The sequence below is a fragment of the Macaca mulatta genome, chromosome 19, assembly GCF_049350105.2.
Source record: "Macaca mulatta isolate MMU2019108-1 chromosome 19, T2T-MMU8v2.0, whole genome shotgun sequence".
NCBI lineage: Eukaryota > Metazoa > Chordata > Mammalia > Primates > Cercopithecidae > Macaca > Macaca mulatta.
In genome coordinates this window covers 70,376,044-70,395,694 of record NC_133424.1, presented here as the reverse complement: position 1 = coordinate 70,395,694, position 19,651 = coordinate 70,376,044, and the positions used below count along the sequence as shown (strand labels likewise).

The 19,651-nt window shown below is 47.7% G+C and overlaps 1 protein-coding gene and 1 long non-coding RNA gene across 36 annotated transcripts in view; one reads left to right on the top strand and one right to left on the bottom strand.

Annotated features, from left to right (window-relative positions):
• Positions 1-751: 751 nt before the first annotated feature.
• ZNF544 (zinc finger protein 544) overlaps positions 752-19,651 on the bottom strand; it is a 31,635-nt gene continuing 12,735 nt past the window's right edge. For 19 of the 35 annotated variants that reach the window (XM_077980082.1, XM_077980088.1, XM_077980079.1 and 16 more), the window contains 3 exons: positions 17,844-17,970; positions 17,483-17,566; positions 7,469-10,268 (listed from right to left, as the gene is read on the bottom strand). In XM_077980082.1, coding sequence (XP_077836208.1) covers positions 8,359-10,268; positions 17,483-17,566; positions 17,844-17,970 — 2,121 coding nt within the window. In that variant the 3' untranslated portion in view covers positions 7,469-8,358. Of the gene's footprint in view, positions 788-4,037; positions 4,295-7,468; positions 10,269-16,032; positions 16,154-17,072; positions 17,567-17,843; positions 17,971-19,651 lie in introns of those variants that run through there. The other 16 variants (XM_077980099.1, XM_077980098.1, XM_077980101.1 and 13 more) reach the window with 9 other exon arrangements.
• On the top strand, positions 14,047-17,024 carry LOC144337151 (uncharacterized). Its single transcript, XR_013409823.1, has 2 exons — positions 14,047-14,617; positions 16,871-17,024. It is a non-coding gene; the product is annotated as an uncharacterized LOC144337151 (long non-coding RNA).

The window sequence follows — 19,651 nt, the reverse complement described above, 5'->3', positions numbered from 1 at the left end:
GAACCCGGGAGGCGGAGCTTGCAGTGAGCCGAGATGGCGCCACTGCACTCCGGCCTGGGCAACAGAGCAAGACTCTGTCTCCAAAAAAAAAAAAAAAAATTAACAGCCAATATAGGCCGAGTGCGATGGCTCACGCCTGTAATCCCAGCACTTTGGGAGGCTGAGGTGGGCGGATCAGTTGGAGACCAGCCTGACCAACATGGTGAAACCCCATGTCTACTAAAAATACAAAAATTAGCCGGGCGTGGTGGCGCCCACCTGTCATCCCAGCTACTCAGGAGGCTGAGGCAGGAGAATTGCTTGAACCCGGGAGGTGGAGGTTACAGTGAGCCGAGATCGCGCCACTGCACTCCAGCCTGGGCGACAGAGTGAGACTCCTCAAAAAAAAAAAAAAAAGCCAATACCTGGGGTTCATGTCACAGCTATGCAAATGCCATTCCCTGAAGGGTCAATCAACACATCTGACTGCATCTCCTCCTCCTCTATTTAAATTTCATGAGCTTTTTGCCCCTCCAGCAGGAATTACTACATCAATGTCAAGTGAACACTACTTTCTAAAGTTACCTTCACATAGGAACTATAACCCTCTAGCAGGATTTGTATAGTATGAGCACAATTTACCTTGTAGCTTTCAATTACAATTTTTTTTTAAAGTTATGGGTGAATAAACATTCATTTTCTTACCCTATTCCTTTCCTAGATTGAAAACTCTTTTCTCTAGAGAAGGTTCTGCCATGCCATCTGTTCTGTGTTTGTTTTATGACAGGGTCTCATTCTGTCACCCAGGCTGGAGTGCAGTGGCACGATCTCGACTCACTGCAACCTCTGCCTCCTGGGTTCAAGCAATTCTGTCCTGCCTCAGCCTCCTGAGTAGCTGGGATTACAGGCGTGCACCACTGCACCTGGCTAATTTTTGTATCCTTAGTAGAGACAGGGTTTCACCATCTTGGCCAGGCTGGTCCCAAACTCCTAACCTAGAGTGATCCACCTGCCTCGGTCTCCCAAAGTGCTGGGATTACAGGCGTGAACCACCATGCCCAGCCCTGCCATCTTTTTTTTTTTTTTTTTTTTGAGACAGAGTCTCGCTTTGTCGCCCACACTGGAGTGCAGTGGCACAATAGCTCACTGCAACCTCCACCTCCCGGGATCAAGCAATTCTCCTGCTGCAGCCTCCTGAGTAGCTGAGATTACAGGCATGCACCACCACACCTGGCTAATTTTTGTATCTTTAGTAGAGACAGGGTTTCACCATCTTGGCCAGGCTGGGCTCAAACTCGTAACCTAGACTGATCCACCTGCCTGGGTCTCCCAAAGTGCTGGGATGACAGGCATGAGCCACCATGCCCGCCCCTGCCATCTGTTTTTTTTTTTTTTTTTTTTTGAGACAGAGTCTCGCTTTGTCACCCACGCTGGAGTGCAGTGGCACAATCTTAGCTTACTGCAACCTCCACCTCCCAGGTTCAAGCGATTCTCCTGCCTCAGCCTCCCAAGTAGCTGGGAGTACAGGTGTGAGCCACCACGCCTGGCCCTGCCATCTGTTTTGTTTTTGTTTTGAGACAGTCTTGCTTTGTAGCCCACACTGGAGTGCAGTGGCACTATCTTAGGTCACTGCAACCTCCACCTCTTGGGATCAAATGATTCTCCTGCCTCAGCCTCCCGAGTAGCTGGGATTACAGGTGTGAGCCACCACGCCCAGCCCTGACGTGTTTTTCTTTTCTCTTTTTTTGAGACAGAGTCTTGCTTTGTTGCCCAGGCTGGAGTGCAGTGGCACAATCTTAGCTCACTGCAACCTCTACCTCTGGGGTTCAAGCAATTCTCCTGCCTCAGTCTCCTGAGTAGCTGGGATTACAGGCGCCTGCCACTATGCCTGGCTCATTTTTGTATTTTTTATTAGAGATGAGGTTTCACCATATTGGCCAGGCTGGTCTCGAACTCCTGAGTTCAGGTGATCTGCCTGCCTCAGCCTCCCAAAGAGCTGGGATTAAAGGCATGAGCCACCACGCCTAGCCTGCCATCTGTTTTTAATCGTGGTGTTCTCAATTTTCCATGATGCATGGGTCTTATTAATTCTGATAATACATGGCATGACCTGAAAATTTCCTTGCAGCCCTGGGGAAGTTTCCCTTTTTCTTTTTCTTACTTATTTGTTCAATGTGGAAAGTAAAAGTTCCTCTTCAAAGTTTCTCTTCTTGTTAAAGAATAAATCATAAATGTTGAAAAGTAAGTTTCTTTTATAAACTAACTTCCTTGAAGCCTCCTTGCTTTGTGCTGTTAAGTCTTTGTTAAGCCCTATCCTATGTAGCTGTTAAACATGCTCACAGGCACGTAGTATGTTCTATGTCCTCGTACCTTAACCAAGATATTTGTCCTGGATGTGCCCACAGGCACATTCCAGCTCACAGCCTATGCTCCTTCTGTATCTGGCATAAGCAACTTCCCCTTTTCCTTTGTCTTTCCATTACTTTTGCCTATTTTGAAAAGTTTTAAACGTTAGCCAATCTAGTGTTAGTTTAGACTGTGCAGTCTGGCTGCAGCCAATGGAGACATGACACAGTAGCAGGGACAAACTACGTAAGGAATAAAAATTGCTTCCCTACTTTGATCAGGTGTGCTCTTGCCATTGTTCCATCTGTGATGAGTACCCTTTCTGCAGAAAGTAAAAACGGCCTTGCTGAGAGAATTAAATTTATGTTCGAGTGCTATTTCTTTGCAGCACCAGGGAACGAGCCTTCTGTTTCTTAATAAACATTTTACATATAACATTGAACAATCTTGCTTGTAAAGTCAAAGAGTCTGTTCTTGTTCTCATTGTTCTATTTTATCAAAATATCTGCATTATTTTTTATTTGTAACTCTTTTTTTTTGTTTGTTTTTGTTTTTTTTTGAGATGGTGTCTCGCTCTGTCGCCCAGGCTGGAGTGCAGTGGTGTGATCTCGGCTCACTGCAAGCTCTGCCTCTCAGGTTCACGCCATTCTCCTGCCTCAGCCTCCCGAGTAGCAGGGACTACAGGCGCACGCTACCACACCCAGCTAATTTTTTGTATTTTTAGGAGAGACAGGGTTTCCCTGTGTTAGCCAGGATGGTCTCGATCTCCTGACCTCGTGATCTGCCCGCCTCGGCCTCCCAAAGTGCTAGGATTACAGGCGTGAGCCACTGCACCCAGCCGATCTTGGCTCACTGCAACCTCCACCTCCCGGGTTCAAGTGATTCTCCTGCCTCAGCCTCCCAAGTAGCTGGGATTACAGGCGCCCACCACCACGCCCAGCTAATTTTTGTATTTTAAGTAGAGATGGGGTTTCACCATGTTGATCAGGCTGGTCTCGAACTCCTGACCTCACGATTCACCCACCTCGGCCTCCCAAAGTGCTGGCATTCCAGGCATGAGCCACTGCACCCAGCCTTGTAACCCTTTCTTGACTCACTTTTAGATTAACAAGATTCTTTAAATATTTGATTCTGCCTGGCGCAGTGGCTCACGCCTGTAAACCCACCACTTCGGGAGGCCGAGGTGGGCGGATTACTTGAGGTCAGGAGTTTGAGACCAGCCTGGTCAACATGGTGAAACTCTGTCTCTACTGAAAATACAAAAAATAGCTGGGCGTGGTGGTGGGCGCCTGTAATCCCAGCTACTTGGGAGGTTGAGGCAGGAGAATTGCTTGAACCTGGGAAGTGGAGGTTGCAGTGAGCCGAGATCGTTCCACTGCACTACAGCCTGGGCAACAGAGCAAGACTCTGTCTCAAAAAACAAAGAATATTTGGTTCCTCTGAATATCTATCTTTTCTGCTTTGTCTTAGATACCTTCTTTCATGATGGAGACTTTATCTTTTGCTCCTTGCCTGCCACCTATATTGAATAGGCTATGAGAAAGCAGACAGGAAGCTCCACAGACAGGCGGGGCTGCTTTAAGAGTACGCTTTGCTTGAGGGTGAAGAGGGCAAGAACCAGCTATCAGGTAAAAAGTTCTGAAATGCCAGAATAAAGCAGCCCTTGCTACAGAGCAAAATACATCAGACTGACCGGGCGCAGTGGCTCACGCCTGTAATCCCAGCACTTTGGGAGGCCAAGACGGGCGGATCACGAGGTCAGGAGATCGAGACCATCCTGGCGAACACGGTGAAACCCCGTCTCTACTAAAAAATACAGAAAACTAGCCGGGCGAGGTGGCGGGCGCCTGTAGTCCCAGTTACTCGGGAGGCTGAGGCAGGAGAATGGCGTAAACCCGGGAGGCAGAGCTTGCAGTGAGCTGAGATCCGGCCACTGCACTCCAGCCTGGGCGACCGAGCGAGACTCCGTCTGAAAAAAAAAAACAAAAAAAACACATCAGATTCAGTTGTCCCCTGAACTAATCTTTTAGCATGTGACTCCTTCCCTACTTAACTTTTTGCTAACCCACAGCCAGATAGTTAATGCCAGGCGGGAAAAAAAAGAAATGGGGAAAGAGTCTGAGTTTCATGGACAGACCTTTCATTAACCCACTTTCTGGTCTATTAATCTATGGCTCTGCTGGGGGCTGCCACATCTGCTGCCACAGCTTCTCCTCACCTGACCCTGTCCAGCTTTCCTCATTCTGTATGTTTGGCTATTGGCTATACTTCCATCTGCTTTTTTTTGTTTTTTGAGACAGAGTCTCGCTCTGTCGCCCAGGCTGGAGTGCCGTGGAGTGATTTTGGCTCACTGCAAGCTCTGCCTCCTGGGTTCACACCATTCTCCTGCCTCAGCCTCCTGAGTATCTGGGACTACGGGCGCCCACCACTAATTTTTTGTATTTTTAGTAGAGACGAGGTTTCACCGTGTTAGCCAGGATGGTCTTGATCTGACCTCGTGATCCACCCGCCTCAGCCTCCCAAAGTGTTGGGATTACAGGCGTGAGCCACCGCACCCTGCACTTTCTTTTGTTGTTTTGTTTTTGAGACGGAGTCTTGCTTTTCGCTTTTTTGCCCAGGCTGGAGTTCAATGGCGCAGTCTTGGCTCACAGCAAACTCCACCTCCTGGGTTCAAGTGATTTTCCTGCCTCAGCCTCCCGAGTAGCTGGGATTACAGGCACATGTCATGACAGCTGGCTAATTTTTGGTATTTTTAGTAGAGATGGGGTTTCACCATGTTGGCCAGGCTGGTCTCAAACTCCTAACCTCAAGGGATCCGCCTGCCTCGGCCTCCCAAAGTGCTGGGATTACAGGCATGAGCCACCGTGCCCGCCCTCCCATTGGCTCTTATCCTGCTTAAATGTGCAGTAATAGCATGCACCGTGGCTCATGCCTGTAATCCCAGGACTTTGGGAGGCCGAGGCTGGGGATCACTTGAGCCCAGGAGTTCAAGACCAGCCTGGGCAACATGGTGAGACCTTGTCTCTAAAAAAAATAAATTTAGCCAGGCTTCATGGCACATGCCTGTGGTCCCAGCTACTTAGGCCAGGACAGGAGGAACATTTGAGCCAGGTTGAGGCTGCAGTGATCCCTGACTGCGCCACTGCACTCCAGCCTGGGCGACAGAGCAACAGCCTGTGTCAAAAAATAAATATAAATGTGGCCAGGCATGGTGTCTCACACCTGTAATCCTAGCACTTTGGGAGGCCGACGCGGGTGGATCACGAGGTCAGGAGATCGAGACCATCCTGGCTAACATGGGGAAACTCCGTCTCTACTAAAAATACAAAAAATTAGCCGGGCGTGGTGGCGGGCACCTGTAGTCCCAGCTACTCAGGAGGCTGAGGCAGGAGAATGGCGTGAACCCAAGAGGCAGAGCTTATAGTGAGCAGAGATTGTGCCACTGCACTCCAGCCTGGGGGACACAGTGAGATTCCGTCTCAAAAAAATGAATGAATGAATGCAGACATGGCCTCTTCCACTTTCCCCACAAATGTCAATTTATGCTTTTTTCTTTTAGGGAACATGTTGCTGAGTGACCAATTTAAATTATGTGCTTGTAACCTTCTGTGAACATACTATTTGGCTCCTGTTTTCACACCACCTGATAAGTATTTTCCATATTAATATGCTGCCAGTTCTGATTACAATCCAACCAACTGAGCAACAAAGTTTAAACATAACCAAATCCCTGAAATATTCAGAGTCCAATATTTTGTTGTTTTGTTTTAGAGATATGGTGTTGCTCTGGTGCCTAGGCTGGAATGCAGTGGTGTGATCTCAGCTCACTGCAGGTGCGACCCCCCACCATCCTCAGGCTCAAGTAATACTCCTGCCTCAGCCTCCAGAGTGCTGGGACTACAGGTGTGCAGCACCACGCCCAGCTAATTGTATTTCTTTTGTAGAGATGGGGTCTCAACATGCTGCCCAGATTGGTCCCAATCCACTGGGCTCAAGTGATCTGCCTGGCTTGGTCTCCCAAAGTGCTGGGATTATAGGCATGAGCCATTTCGGCCAGCTCAGAGTCCTTTTTTTTTTTTTTTTTTTTTTTTTGAGACAGTCTCGCCCTGTTGCCCAAGCAAGAGTGCAGTGGCATGATCTCAGCTAACTGCAACCTCTGCCTCCCAGGTTCAAGCGATTCTCATGCCTCAGCCTCCCGAATAGCTGGGATTACACACGTGTGCCACCACACCCGGCTAATTTTTGTATTTTTAGTAGAGATGGGGTTTTGCCATGTTGGCTAGGCTAGTCTTGAATGCCTGTCCTCAAGTTATCTGCCTACCTCAGCCTCCCAAACTGCTGGGATTACAGGCATGAACCACCATGCCTCACCAGAGTCCTTTTTTTTTTTTTTCTTGAGAGGAAGTTTCGCTCTTGTTGCCCAGGCTGGAGCACAATGGCTCAATCTTGGTTGACGGCAACCTCTGCCTCCTGGGTTAAGATTCTCCTGCCTCAGCCTCCCGAGTAGCTGGGATTACAGGTGTCCACCACCATACCCTGCTAATTTTTGCATATTTAGTGGAGACGGGGTTTCTCCATGTTGGTGAGGCTAGTCTCGAACTCCTGACATCAGGTGATCCACCTGCCGTTGCCTCCCAAAATTCTGTGATTACAGGCATGAGTCATTGCGCCTGGCCTGTATTTTTTTGTTTTAAGACAGAGTTTCGCTATGTCGCCCAGGCTGGAGTGCACTAGTGTGATCTTGGCTCACTGCAAGCTCCGCCTCCTGGGTTCACGCCATTCTCCTGCCTCAGCCTCCCAAGTACCTGGGACTACAGGTGCCCACCACCATGCCCAGCTAATTTTTTTTTGTATTTTTAGTAGAGACAGGGTTTCACCATATTAGCCAGGATGGTCTGAATCTCCTGACCTCGTGATCCACCCACCTTGCCTAACTAAGTGCTGGGATTACAGGCATGAGCCACCGCACCTGGCCCCTGGCCTGTATTTTTAATAGAGACAGTTTTGCCATGTTTGCCAGACTGGTCTCAAACTCCTGACTTCAGGTGATCCACCCACCTCAGCCTCCCAAAGCACTGGGATTACAGTCATGAGCCACTGTGCCCACCCACCTGTGTGATTTTAGAAACTGCAGACTCCTGGATTCTACTACCAGAGATTTTTATTCAGTTGGCTAGAGTGAGCATCATAATACAATTTTAGTGCACACTCCAGGCAATTCTGATGCACATGGTCATGAAGCCCCACTCTGAGAGTCATGTTTTAGCCACTTGATTTCTAGTAAAGAGGGTATGGCAGGGAAATTTCCTATCTTGGTTATTATTTATTTAGAGAGTATCTCACTCTCTCATAAGGCAGCAGTGTGATGGCATGATCACAGCTCAATGCAACCTCCGCCTCCCAAGCTCAAGTGATCCTCCCACCTCAGTCTCCTGAGTAGCTAGGACTACAGGTATGCACCACCATGCTAGACTAATTTTTGTATTTTTTGTAAAGACAGGATTTTGTCATGTTACCCAGGCTGGTCTCAAACTCCTGGGCTCAAGCAATCCACCTGCCTTGGCCTCCCAAAGTGCTGGGATTACAGGTGTTGGCAACTGCATCTGGCTCCATCTTGGTTATTCAGAGAGTTTCTTGCCCATGAGCTTTCTCATGTTGAATAAGGGAAGTATCCTAACTGGAAACTTTTCCACATTAACATTCATAGGGCTTCTCTCCAGTATGAACCCTCCAATGCCTGGTAAGTTGACACCGCTGGCTAAAGGCTTGCTCGCAGTGGTCACATTCATAGGGTTTCTCTCCAGTGTGCGTCCTCTCATGTTTACTAAGGGTTGAGCGATCACTGAAGGCTTTCCCACAATGCATTCATAGGGCTTTCCTCCAGGATGCATTCTCTGATGTTTAATGAGTCACTACTGCTGGCTGAAGGCCTTAATACACATCACACTGATAGCTCTTCCCACTGACAGGTGTCCTCTGGTGCATGATGAGGGGAGACCTCTGGCTGAAAGTTTTCCCACAATGACTGCACTCCTAAGGTTTCTCTCCAGTATGTGTCCGCCGATGCACTACAAGCTGAGATCGCTGCCGGAAGGATTTCCCACAGTCACTACATTCATAGGGTTTCTCTCCAGAATGAATTCTCTGATGGGAAAGAAGGTTAGAGCTCCCTGTAAAGGCTTTCCCACACTGACTGCACTCAAAAGGTTTCTCACCAGTGTGAGTTCTCTGATGCATCAAAAGGTAGGAGCTCCTCGCAAAGGCTTTATCGCACTGATTGCATTTGTACGGCTTCTCCCCAGTGTGAATTTGCAGATGCCTGATGAGCTGAGTGCTTCGATTGAAGGCTTTTCCACACTGGTTACATTCATAGGGCTTTTCTCCAGTGTGAGTTCTTTTATGTGCAACTAATTGATAGCTTTGGCTGAAGGACTTTCCACAATGAGTGCACTTGTACGGTTTCTCCCCAGTATGAATTCTCTGATGGATGACGAGGTTAGAGTTCCACCTGAAGGATTTCCCACATTCGATACACAGATACGGTTTTTCTCCAGTGTGAATTCGCTGATGCGTAATAAGTTTAGAACTCTGGGAGAAGGATTTCCCACACAGGTTGCACTCATAGGGTTTCTCTCCAGTGTGTGTCCTCTGATGTACAACAAGATCATACTTCTGGCTGAAAGATTTCCCACACTGAGTACATTTGAAGGGCTTTTCTCCAGTGTGGGTTCTTGTATGTGTAACTAACTCATAGCTTTGGCTGAAGGACTTTCCACAGTGAGTGCACTCGTACGGTTTCTCTCCAGTATGAATTCTCTGATGTACAATGAGGTTAGAGTTCCACCTGAAGGATTTTCCACATTCAACACACTGATACGGTTTTTCTCCAGTGTGAATTCGCTGATGCATAATAAGTTTGGATCTCTGGGTGAAGGATTTCCCACATAGGTCGCACTCATAGGGCTTCTCTCCAGTGTGTGTCCTCTGATGTATGACAAGGTCATAGCTCTGACTAAAAGATTTCCCACAATGAGTACATTCGAAGGGCTTTTCTCCAGTTTGTGTTCTCTGGTATATGTGCTTACAACAACAGCTGAAAGAGTTTCCACACTGATTACACACAAATGACTTCTCTGCAGTCTGAATGATGTTACAGTCAGAAAAAGATGAGGCCACAGGGAAGGCAGCACAGCCATCCTCACCTCTGAAGGGGGTCCCTCCAGGGTCACTTCTTTCTGTTTGTACAAGGCACAGATTCTCAGAACAGGCTTCTCTGCATTCATCACACTCATACTGACTTTTTCCAAAATGCGCTGGCTTCTGTTCATTCAGAGACACACTGTGACTGAAGAGATTTCCATAATCCTTACAGTCATCACTTTTCTTCACTGAAAAAGTTTTACCATGAAAACAAAGGGAGGAACCATAGTTGAGAGAGTCACGACCAACAATATGTTCATAAGGGTTTTTCTTTCCTGTTTCAATGTTTCCAAGTTTACTCAAGTAAATGCTCTGACGCAAGGCTCTAGCATGCTGATGATTCTCACAGTGCTTCCCACCTGCTCCATTTTTCTCATGATTAATGAAAGTTGAATTTTGTTTAAACTCTTTAACCTGTGAGTTAGGCTTAGTGAAACCTGTACGTGCAGGTAATGTCATAGGTAGAAGGCTTAAAGTAGAAGGTACAGAATAACTTCCCCCAAGTTCAGGCTCACAGTGTTCTCTTTGAGGAAACAGTCTCTCTGAGGTGAGTACCATGAACCTCAAGGAGTTGTCCTGGTGTTCCCTTAACTGGTTGCTCTGATTGTGCACTTTTCCTAATGACACCAAACAGGGTGGCTCCTCCTGTACACATTGTTTCACTTCCACGTGGTGGGACAGTTCTTCCCTAGCCCGATCTTTTTCAGAATTCAACCTATTCTCCTCAAGGGTAGTCTTCCAGTCTGAAAGAAATCCAAAATGCCTGAGTTACTGGAGAAGCATCAGAGGGGGAGGGGGATGAAGGAGACAACTGTGTAATAGAGGTGTCTCTGGTTTGTTTCCAAGCTACAAACTGTAATCTGTATGCACGCTGTGAAAAGCACAGATGGATCAGCAAACATGGTATCAGTGGTAAAGTGCAAAATACACACAAACATAATAAAGAAGTGACTAAGTAACACTGGTCCCCAAATAGAGGGCAAAAGAATAAGCAGGGAGGGGCCAGGTGCTATGGCTCATGCCTGTAATCCCATAACTTTGGGAGGCTGAGGCAGGTGGATCACTTGAGGTCTGGAGTTAGAGACCAGCTTGGTCAACATGGTAAAACTCTGTCTCTAATAAAAATAAAAAAATTAGCCAGGTTTGGTGGTGGGCACCTGTAGTCTAAGCTTCTCAGGAGGCTGAGGCAGGAGAATTGCTTGAGCCTGGGAGGTGGAGGTTGCAGTGAACCAAGATTGGACCACTGCATTCCAGTCTGGGTGAGAGAGTGAGACCCTGTCTCAAAAAAAAAAAAAAAAAAGAAGAAGAAGAAAAGAAAAGAAAAAAAGAGAATAAGCAGGGAGGTGAAGATAAAAAGAGAAATCCACAGAATAAACTGGGTCTGCAGGATATAAAGCCATTAACCATTGCAAAAAATATGTATGTTCTAAGCCCCTGGACCCTGTGAATGTGAACTTTTGGGAAAAAGAACTGTTCAGATGTGATTAGAATTTTATTATTATTATTTACTTATTTAGTTTTCTAGAGTCAGGATCTTGCTGTGTTGAACAGACCAGATAGCGGCACAATCATGGCTCACTGCAGCCTCAAACTCCTGGGCTCCTGTGATCCTCCCCCATTGGCCTCCCAAAGTGCTGGGAATACAGCCAAGCCAACGTACCCTTCTGTGATTAATATTTTTATTTTATTTTATTTTATTTATTTTTGAGACAGAGGCTGGCTCTGTTGCCCAGGCTGGAGCAAAGTGGCACAATCTTGGCTAACTGCAATCTCCACCTCCCAGGTTCAAGTGATCCTCCTGCCTCAGCCTCCTGAGTAGCTGGGATTACAGGTGCCTGCCACCACACCGTGCTAAAAATTTTTAAATGGGGATTTTTTTCTGGATTATCCAGAGGGGCTCTAAATGTAATCACAAGTGTTCCCATAAGAGAAAGGCAGAGGGAGATTTGAAACACAGAGGAGAAGGTGATGAGAAGACACAGCAGAAGGTATCTGAAGACTGGAAAAGAATGCTGCAACCAACAGGAGAAGGAAAAGACAGAAATGCGTTTTCCATTTGGAGCATCCAGAGGGAGCACAGCCATATCAACACCTTGATTTCGATCCAGTGACATTGATTTTGGACTTGTAGCCTCTGTAACTTTTAGAGAATAAATTTGCATTGTTTTAAGCCAGCAGGTTGGTGGTAATTTTTTACAGCAGCCACAGGAAACAAACACAGACTCCTAACTGGTGCTTAGTCCTAGAATATGTTTCTGCTCCACTTCTGGATCTCATAATTGCATCTCAAACATCAATACTGACTTCATATTCTTAATGCACCAATTCTACCATTTCTTCACGCTGCAAACAGAAAAAGTTATTTAAGCATTCCAGAATTGACCCAATAGACTCTCCAGAAAAGACTGCATGGTCTCCGACGCAGCATGGGCAGCATGACTGGCTGCACCTGGGCTTCACTGTTTGCCACTTCAGACAGGTCCTTAGCCTCTTAGAGGTTCACTTTCCTTGCTGTAGCCAGAAGAAAGAATGTTTATCCTACAAGATTTATTTTGAGGCATCAATGAATCACTATGTGAGCCTCACACAGTGTCTGGCACCGACATTACAAAACATGGTTGATCTTGCCATCCTTGTTATTGTGGTGGTGGGGATTCCTCACTGTTGAAGATACGGAGCCTCCAAAAATGAGTGGCAGAGGCTCCCAGCTTAGGATCCTTGTCCAGGTCCTAAAGATCCCTCCTCTGCTTGTCACTCTGTTCATTATGGTTGCATGGCACCACAGTCAACACTACTGAGGCCTACGTCAAGTTCCCATGCATCACTCTCTGAGCACATGAGGACACAAGGATCCTTTGGCAACACATTAACTATACTCTGTGGCCATCCCTTGACTTCTGAGAGGATTTTTCCCTCCTCTCAATCAAAACCTCTCTTCCCTCCTGGGCAAGACCCTTACATGCACCCAGCACCCTCACACCTGGTGCCCTCACACCCAGCACTCTCATTCTTGCATTGTCCTCATCCCAGCTCTGTGGTTCCTCTGGGAAGTCACTGTGGAATCCCTCATGGGAGGATGTTTTGAAAAGAAACGATAGCCCAATGAAGGGTATTTGAGGATGAGAAGCAGGCAAGAAGTCATTGGGTGGCTGAGTTGTGTCCGGGTTTTGCCTGGCCATGGAAAATCAGGTGAAGGACATTAAATATCTTGCAGTGGCTTCTCCATTAGGAGCATGAAATGAGGAAAGAGGCTGTCTTCACAGGCCAGTCAAGAGGGATGTCTATGCCATACAGAAAGACTGACAGTAAACAGAATCCAGAATGACATGATTGAGGTATGGTATGCAGGGCATGGCCCAGGGAGGAGGGTAGATAAGTAAGTGTGGGCCTTCAGAGGAAGAAATAACAGAGGCTGCAGGCGAGAGAGTTACAAGGAAGGAGGAGCAGGAAGACATGAGACAAATTCAGATAAACTCAACATCTCCAGCCTGGGGGAAACGTGAGAGGGTGCTGTGAAGATATACAAGATGCACGTTGCTTAGTGAAAGCAGTCAGTCAGAAAAGGTTATATAGTGAATGACCCCAACTATGACATTCTGGAAAAGGCAAAACTATGGTGACAGGATAAAGATCCATGGTTGCCAGTGAGGCAGGAGAATAGGGTCTGGGGGCAGGGAGCCTAAGGCTGATTCATGCTGACTTCATGAATTGAATCAAAAGTAAAACCCTAAATTTCCACGCCCACGTAACAAAGGGTCGGAGGCTACTCCCTTTGCAACTCCTCCCAACTTTCTGTGTTGCAGATGAAAAATGGAAAGGACCTCTGATTGGTTCCCTCCAGCAACCCATCAGATGTCTGCACAGAGCGTAACTTTGTAACTTTACTTCAGCCTCTGCTTGGCCACCTTCCACAACCAATCAGACTGGTCATGGGCCACTACTTCATACGATATAAACCAAGTAACCAATGGGAAGTATCTAGAGAGCATTTAAACCCCAGAAAATTCTGTGGCTATTGCTTTTGAGCCTTGCTTGAGCCTGCAGGTGTATTTTTGTTTCAATACATCTATGCTTTTGTTGCTTCTTTTGTTGCTTTGTGTGTTTTGTCCAATTCTTTGTTAAAAATGCCAAGAACCAGCTGGGTGCGGTGGCTCACGCCTGTAATCCCAGCACTTTGGGAGGCCGAAGCGGGAGGATCATGAGGTCAGGAGATCGAGACCATCCTGGCTAATACGGTGAAACCCTGTCTCTACTACAAATACAAAAAATTAGCCGGGCTTGGTGGCGGGCACCTGTAGTCCCAGCTACTTGGGAGGCTGAGGCAGGAGAATGGCGTGAACCTGGGAGGCAGAGCTTGCAGTGAGCTGAGATCGTGCCATTGAACTTCAGCTTGGGCAACAGAGTGAGACTCTGTCTCAAAAAAAAAAAAAAAAGTAAAAGAACAAAATGCCAAGAACCTAGACACCCTCCACTGGTAACATATTTTGGTGAGCCAGCCAGAGGGAAGCTCGAAGTTTGGGGTTTCTTTTTCTTCTCTTTTTCTTTTCCCTTTTCCATGTAGGGGAACCCTTTTCTCTCTCTTTTTCTCTTTCCAACTTATGGACCCTTGGTGGACAGCACCTAAGCATGAAAGCAACTGTAAGTTTCTGGCCAGCGCCACTCTCTGGTGAAACGGAGATTTCCGTGTTGAAGAGCCTGACCGCCACCACCCAGTTCGGGTGAAGGACCTTAGTCCTTTTCCTTTTTCTCTTTTTCAGTCTTTCAGCTGCCTTTTCCTAGTAGTTCCTTGGTAACTGAGGGAGGCTGGCCAGGGTCACCCTCCAGTGTTGCCTGAAGGCCAAGGCGTATATGGGGATGGCTGCCATGCCCAGAAGGGGAAAAGACTCTTTTCTATCTTTTCCGGTTATAGTCCCTGATCCCCATCTGTGATGCAAGTGGCAGTGGCAGCTCGTCCAGGGTGAACTCACGCATGTTTCCAGTGACTTAAACCCTCTTTTCTTATGTAAAATTCTCCTTAGAGTTAGCCTGAAAGGGCAAAAGATAATGTATCTCATGCATTTGACTTACCTTCTCTTACTCGATTTATTTGACTGCCTTAAGACCTTTGGGGTCCACAAGCTTCAGTAGACATTCTACATCTCAGACTTCCACTGAGGGGATCCCATAGCTTCATGGTCATTGCTTCAGCATCAATTTGCTTGCCCTGAACCCCATAGAAATTCTCAACCCTGGCCAGGTGCAGTGGCTCACTCCTGTAATCCCTGCAATTTGGGAGGCCAAGGCGGGTGGATCACCTGAGGTCAGGAGTTCGAGACCAGCCTGGCCAACATGGTGAAACCCCGTCTCTACTAAAAATACAAAAAAAATTAGCTGGGCATGGTGGCACACTCCTGTAATCCCAGCTATTCAGGAGGCTGAGGCAGGAGAATTGCTTGAACCCGGGAGGCTGAAGTTGCAGTGACTCAAGATCATGCCACTGCACTCCAGCCAGCCTGGGCAACAAGAGCAAAACTCCATCTCAAAAAAACAAAACAAGAAATTCTCAATCCCAGTCTTTTACATACCCCTGGATCTTTCCTTCATGGAGAATACCCCAGCAACCTTGGTACTATTAACTCTGCAATGTTTGGGAACCTCCTTAGTCCTGTGAGGAATGCAGGAAGATACATCACATTGAAATTGGTGGGATACTAAAAGTCTGGAATTACACCCAGAAACCAAAGGAAAGCTCACAGTAGACCATCACCCCTGGAGGGAAAACATATAAAGCAGCACTGGTGCCCACCTAAAGACAGAGATGTCTGACACTCTAAGATTGGACCCCAAAGAGAGATCCCCTGGGGGATCCAACTCCAGACCTCAACCTCTCCAAAGGGGACACCCTAGGCTGAGGTTCTGAGGAATAGTACTACACCCTCCTTAGGATTTTCTCTCTTACAGACAGTAATAGGAAGCACTCCATCTATTCCATCTGACTCCCTGCTTGGCTGCATCCTTAACAACTGGAATAAATTTGACCTGGATAATCTAAGGAGGAAACACTTGATATTCTTGCAATACTGTTTGGCCCCAACATTGTTTGGAATCTGGTGTTTGCTGTTGAATGGGAAAGTGAGATGGAATTGCATGTATCCAGGCGTTTGTGCGGCTGTGTTTTTTTTTTGTTTTTTTTTTTTTGAGACGGAGTCTCACTCTGTCGCCCAGGCTGGAGTGCAGTGGCCGGATCTCAGCTCACTGCAAGCTCCGCCTCCCGGGCTTACACCATTCTCCTGCCTCAGCCTCCTGAGTAGCTGGGACTACAGGCGCCCGCCACCTCGCCCGGCTAGTTTGTTTTTGTATTTTTTAGTAGAGACGGGGTTTCACCATGTTAGCCAGGATGGTCTCGATCTCCTGACCTCGTGATCCACCCGTTTCGGCCTCCCAAAGTGCTGGGATTACAGGCTTGAGCCACTGTGCCTGGCCGGGTTCTATAGAATACGAAAATTAGCTGGGCGTGGTAGTACGTGCCTATAGTCCCAGCTACTCGGGAGGCTGAGGCAGGAAAATCGCTTGAACCCGGGGGGCAGAAGTTGCATTGAGCTGAGATCACACCACTGTACTCTAGCCTGGTGACAGAGTGAGACTCTGTCTGAAAAAAAAGAAAAAAAAAAAACATGCCTCAAGATAGGTTTGTTGATTGTAACAGACGTACAATACAAATGCAAGCTATTAACAGCAGGAGAAACTGCATGTGTGTGTGTAGGACAGCAGACATGGGAACTCTGTACTTTCTCCTCAACTTACCTACAAACCTAAAACTGCTCTAAAAAATAAAGTCTATTAGCCTGGTCAACATGGTGAAACCCTACCTCCATTAAAAATACAAAAATTAATGGCCGGGCACAGTGGCTCACGCCTGTAATCCCAGCACTTTGGGAGGCTGAGGTGGGTAGATCACCCAAGGTTGGGAGATCAAGACCAGCCTGACCTACATGGAGAAACCCCGTCTCTAATAAAAATACAAAATCAGGGCTGGGCATGGTGGCTCACACCTGTAATCCCAGCACTTTGGGAGGTCGAGGCGGGCAGATCACGAGGTCAGGAGATCGAGATCATCCTGGCTAACATGGTGAAACCCTGTCTCTACTAAAAGTACAAAAAATTAGCCAGGCGTGGTGGCGGGCGCCTATAGTCCCAGGTACTCGGGAGGTTGAGGCAGGAAAATGCCATGAACCCGGGAGGTGGAGCTTGCAGTGAGCCAAGATTGCGCCACTGCACTCCAGCCTGGGTGACAGAGCGAGACTCCGTTTAAAAAAAAAACAAGCAAAAACAACAACAACAACAAAAAAAAAACAAAATTAGCCAGGCGTGGTGGTGCATGCCTCTAATCCCAGCTACTTGGGAGGCTGAGGCAGGAGAATCACTTGAACCTGGGAGGTGGAGGTTGTAGTGAGCCAAGATTGTGCCATTGCACTCCAGCCTGGGCAACAAAAGCGAAACTCTGTCTTAAAAAACAAAAACAAAAAAATTAGCCAGGTGTGGCGGTGTGCACCTGTAGTCCAAGCTACTAGGGAGGCTGATACATGAGAATTGCTTGAGCCAGGGAAGTGGGGGCTATAGTGAGCCAAGATAGCGCCACTGCACTTCAGCCTGGGCAACAGAGTGAAACCCTATCTCAAAAAATAATAATAAAATACATTAATTAAAAACAAAACAAATCAAGTAAAGAGGCCTAAATGGTTGGGATGATGAACTGTTCTGGAACTGATTATGGTGAGGGTTCCACATGGCTTGTGCAGGAAGCCATGAACTGCACACTTCGAATGGGTGAAGTCCTTTGAATGGGGGAACTGCTGCAGAGAGCACCCAGGGAAGCTCCCTCCAAACAAGCCTCCCTCCTTGGCCCCTGGGGCCCTGCAGAGAGCTCTCTGTCCAAGTTTGTTAACTGTGAGTTGCTCACCACAAGGTCTGCTCTTACCTCGGGGGGCCACCTGCTCTGCCCTGCACAGGTCCTCTTCTTGCTCCAGCTGAGAGATCACATCAGATTTGGAAAGGAAAAGCCCTGGTCAAAGAGGGAAAAAGGACTTGCTCCTCTGCTTGGAAACCAAGAACCATGTCCTGGGTCCAAACTTCAGCCCCTAGTGCCATCCCGAGGAAACTCCCCACTGCTGGGACTACAAGTCCTGTTCCAGAGCTAGAGTGAGGGGCAACCCCTGGGACCTGCACCTGAAAGGGACCTGCTTCCAGTATCTTCCAGCCCATTCTGGAACACACTTCAGAACTTGGTACAGCTTTGAGTCCTGGGGGTAGAACCTCCTTCCATGGGCACAGCCCCTTACCCAGGGAGACAATATGCTCCCAGGTCTCCAGTGTCACCTCTCGGTACAGTGTCCTCTGGGCCAGGTCCAGCTGTTCCCACTCCTCCTGTGTGAATGCCATAGCCACGTCCTCGAAGCACACAGATGCCTGAAACAGGGCATTTGTTACTGCTCAGAGACCCCAGGTCCTCATGCCCTCATGGAGGTACCTGCTAAGGCCTAAATGTTGATGTCCCCCACTAAAATTCATACACTGGAACCTAATACCCAGTGAGATAGTGTTAAGAGGTGGGGTCTTTACAAGGCCATTAATGTCCTCATAAAAGAGGTTTGAGGGGCGCCTGTGTTCACCTCCTACCATATGAGGACACATAAAAGGTGCCATCTATGAGACAGCAGGCCCCAACCAGACCAACTCTGTTGACAGACTGATCTTGGACTTACCAGCTTCCAGAACTGTGAGCAGTAAATTCTGTTGTTTGTAAATTACTCATTCTAAGGTATCTTATTATAGCAACCCAAATGGACCGGGACAGCTCCATGTATGTGGTCTGTACCGTTCCTTTTCTGGGCATCTCACCTCTTGCCAGTCACAGCAGTGGTCCTGATTTCTGGACTGGAAATGACAGGAACTCCACTAGGAGATCCTCACCCACTGCCTCTCTACAAAATCACAGATTCGAAATGAGGTAAGAAAGACGCTCTAAATCAGGGGTGGGAAAACTACAGCCTGTAGGACAAATCAGGGCTGTGGTGTGTTTTCAACAGGCTAATGCTATAGAATGAACTGTTCCCCAAATTCACATGTTGAACCCTAACCCCCAAAGTGACTGTTTAAGAAGGTGATTGGCCAGGCACGGTAGCTCACTCCTATAATCCCAGCACTTTGGGAGGCCGAGGCGGGCAGAACACGAGGTCAGGAGTTCGAGACCAGCCTGGCCAACATGGTGAAACCCCATCTCTACAAAAAATTAGCTGGGTGTGGTGGTGGGCACCTGTAATCCCAGCTACTTGGGAGGCTGAGGCAGGAGAATTGCTTGAACCCAGAAGGTGGAGTTGCAGTGAGCCGAGACTGAGCCACTGCACTGCAGCCTGTGCAACAGAACAAGACTCTGTCTCAAAAAACAAACAAACAAACAAACAAAAACCAAAAGAAGGTGATTAAGTGAGGTCATAAGGGTGGGACCCTAATCCAATAGGACTGGAGTCCTTATAAGAAAAGGAAGAGGCTGGGCATGGTGGCTCATGCCTGTGATCCCAGCACTTTGGGAGGCTGAGGCTGAAGCATCTCTTGAGTCCAGGAGTTTGAGACCAGCCTGAGCAACATGGCAAAACCCTGTCCTCACTAAATATATAATAAATTCGCCAAGCATGCTAATGCATGCCTGTAGTCCCAGCTATTGGAGGGGCTGAGGTGGGAGGATCGCTTGAGCCCAGGAGTTCAAGGCTGCTGTGAGCCAACATTGTGCTGCTGCCCTCCAGCCTGGGCAATAGGAGATACTACATCAAAAAATAAAATAAGAAGAGGAAAAGACGGCCGGGCGCGGTGGCTCAAGCCTGTAATCCCAGCACTTTGGGAGGCCGAGACGGGCGGATCACGAGGTCAGGAGATCGAGACCATCCTGGCTAACACGGTGAAACCCCGTCTCTACTAAAAAATACAGAAAACTAGCCGGGCGAGGTGGCGGCGCCTGTAGTCCCAACTACTCGGGAGGCTGAGGCAGGAGAATGGCGTGAACCTGGGAGGCGGAGCTTGCAGTGAGCTGAGATCCGGCCACTGCACTCCAGCCTGGGCAGCAGAGCGAGACTCCGTCTCAAAAAAAATAAAT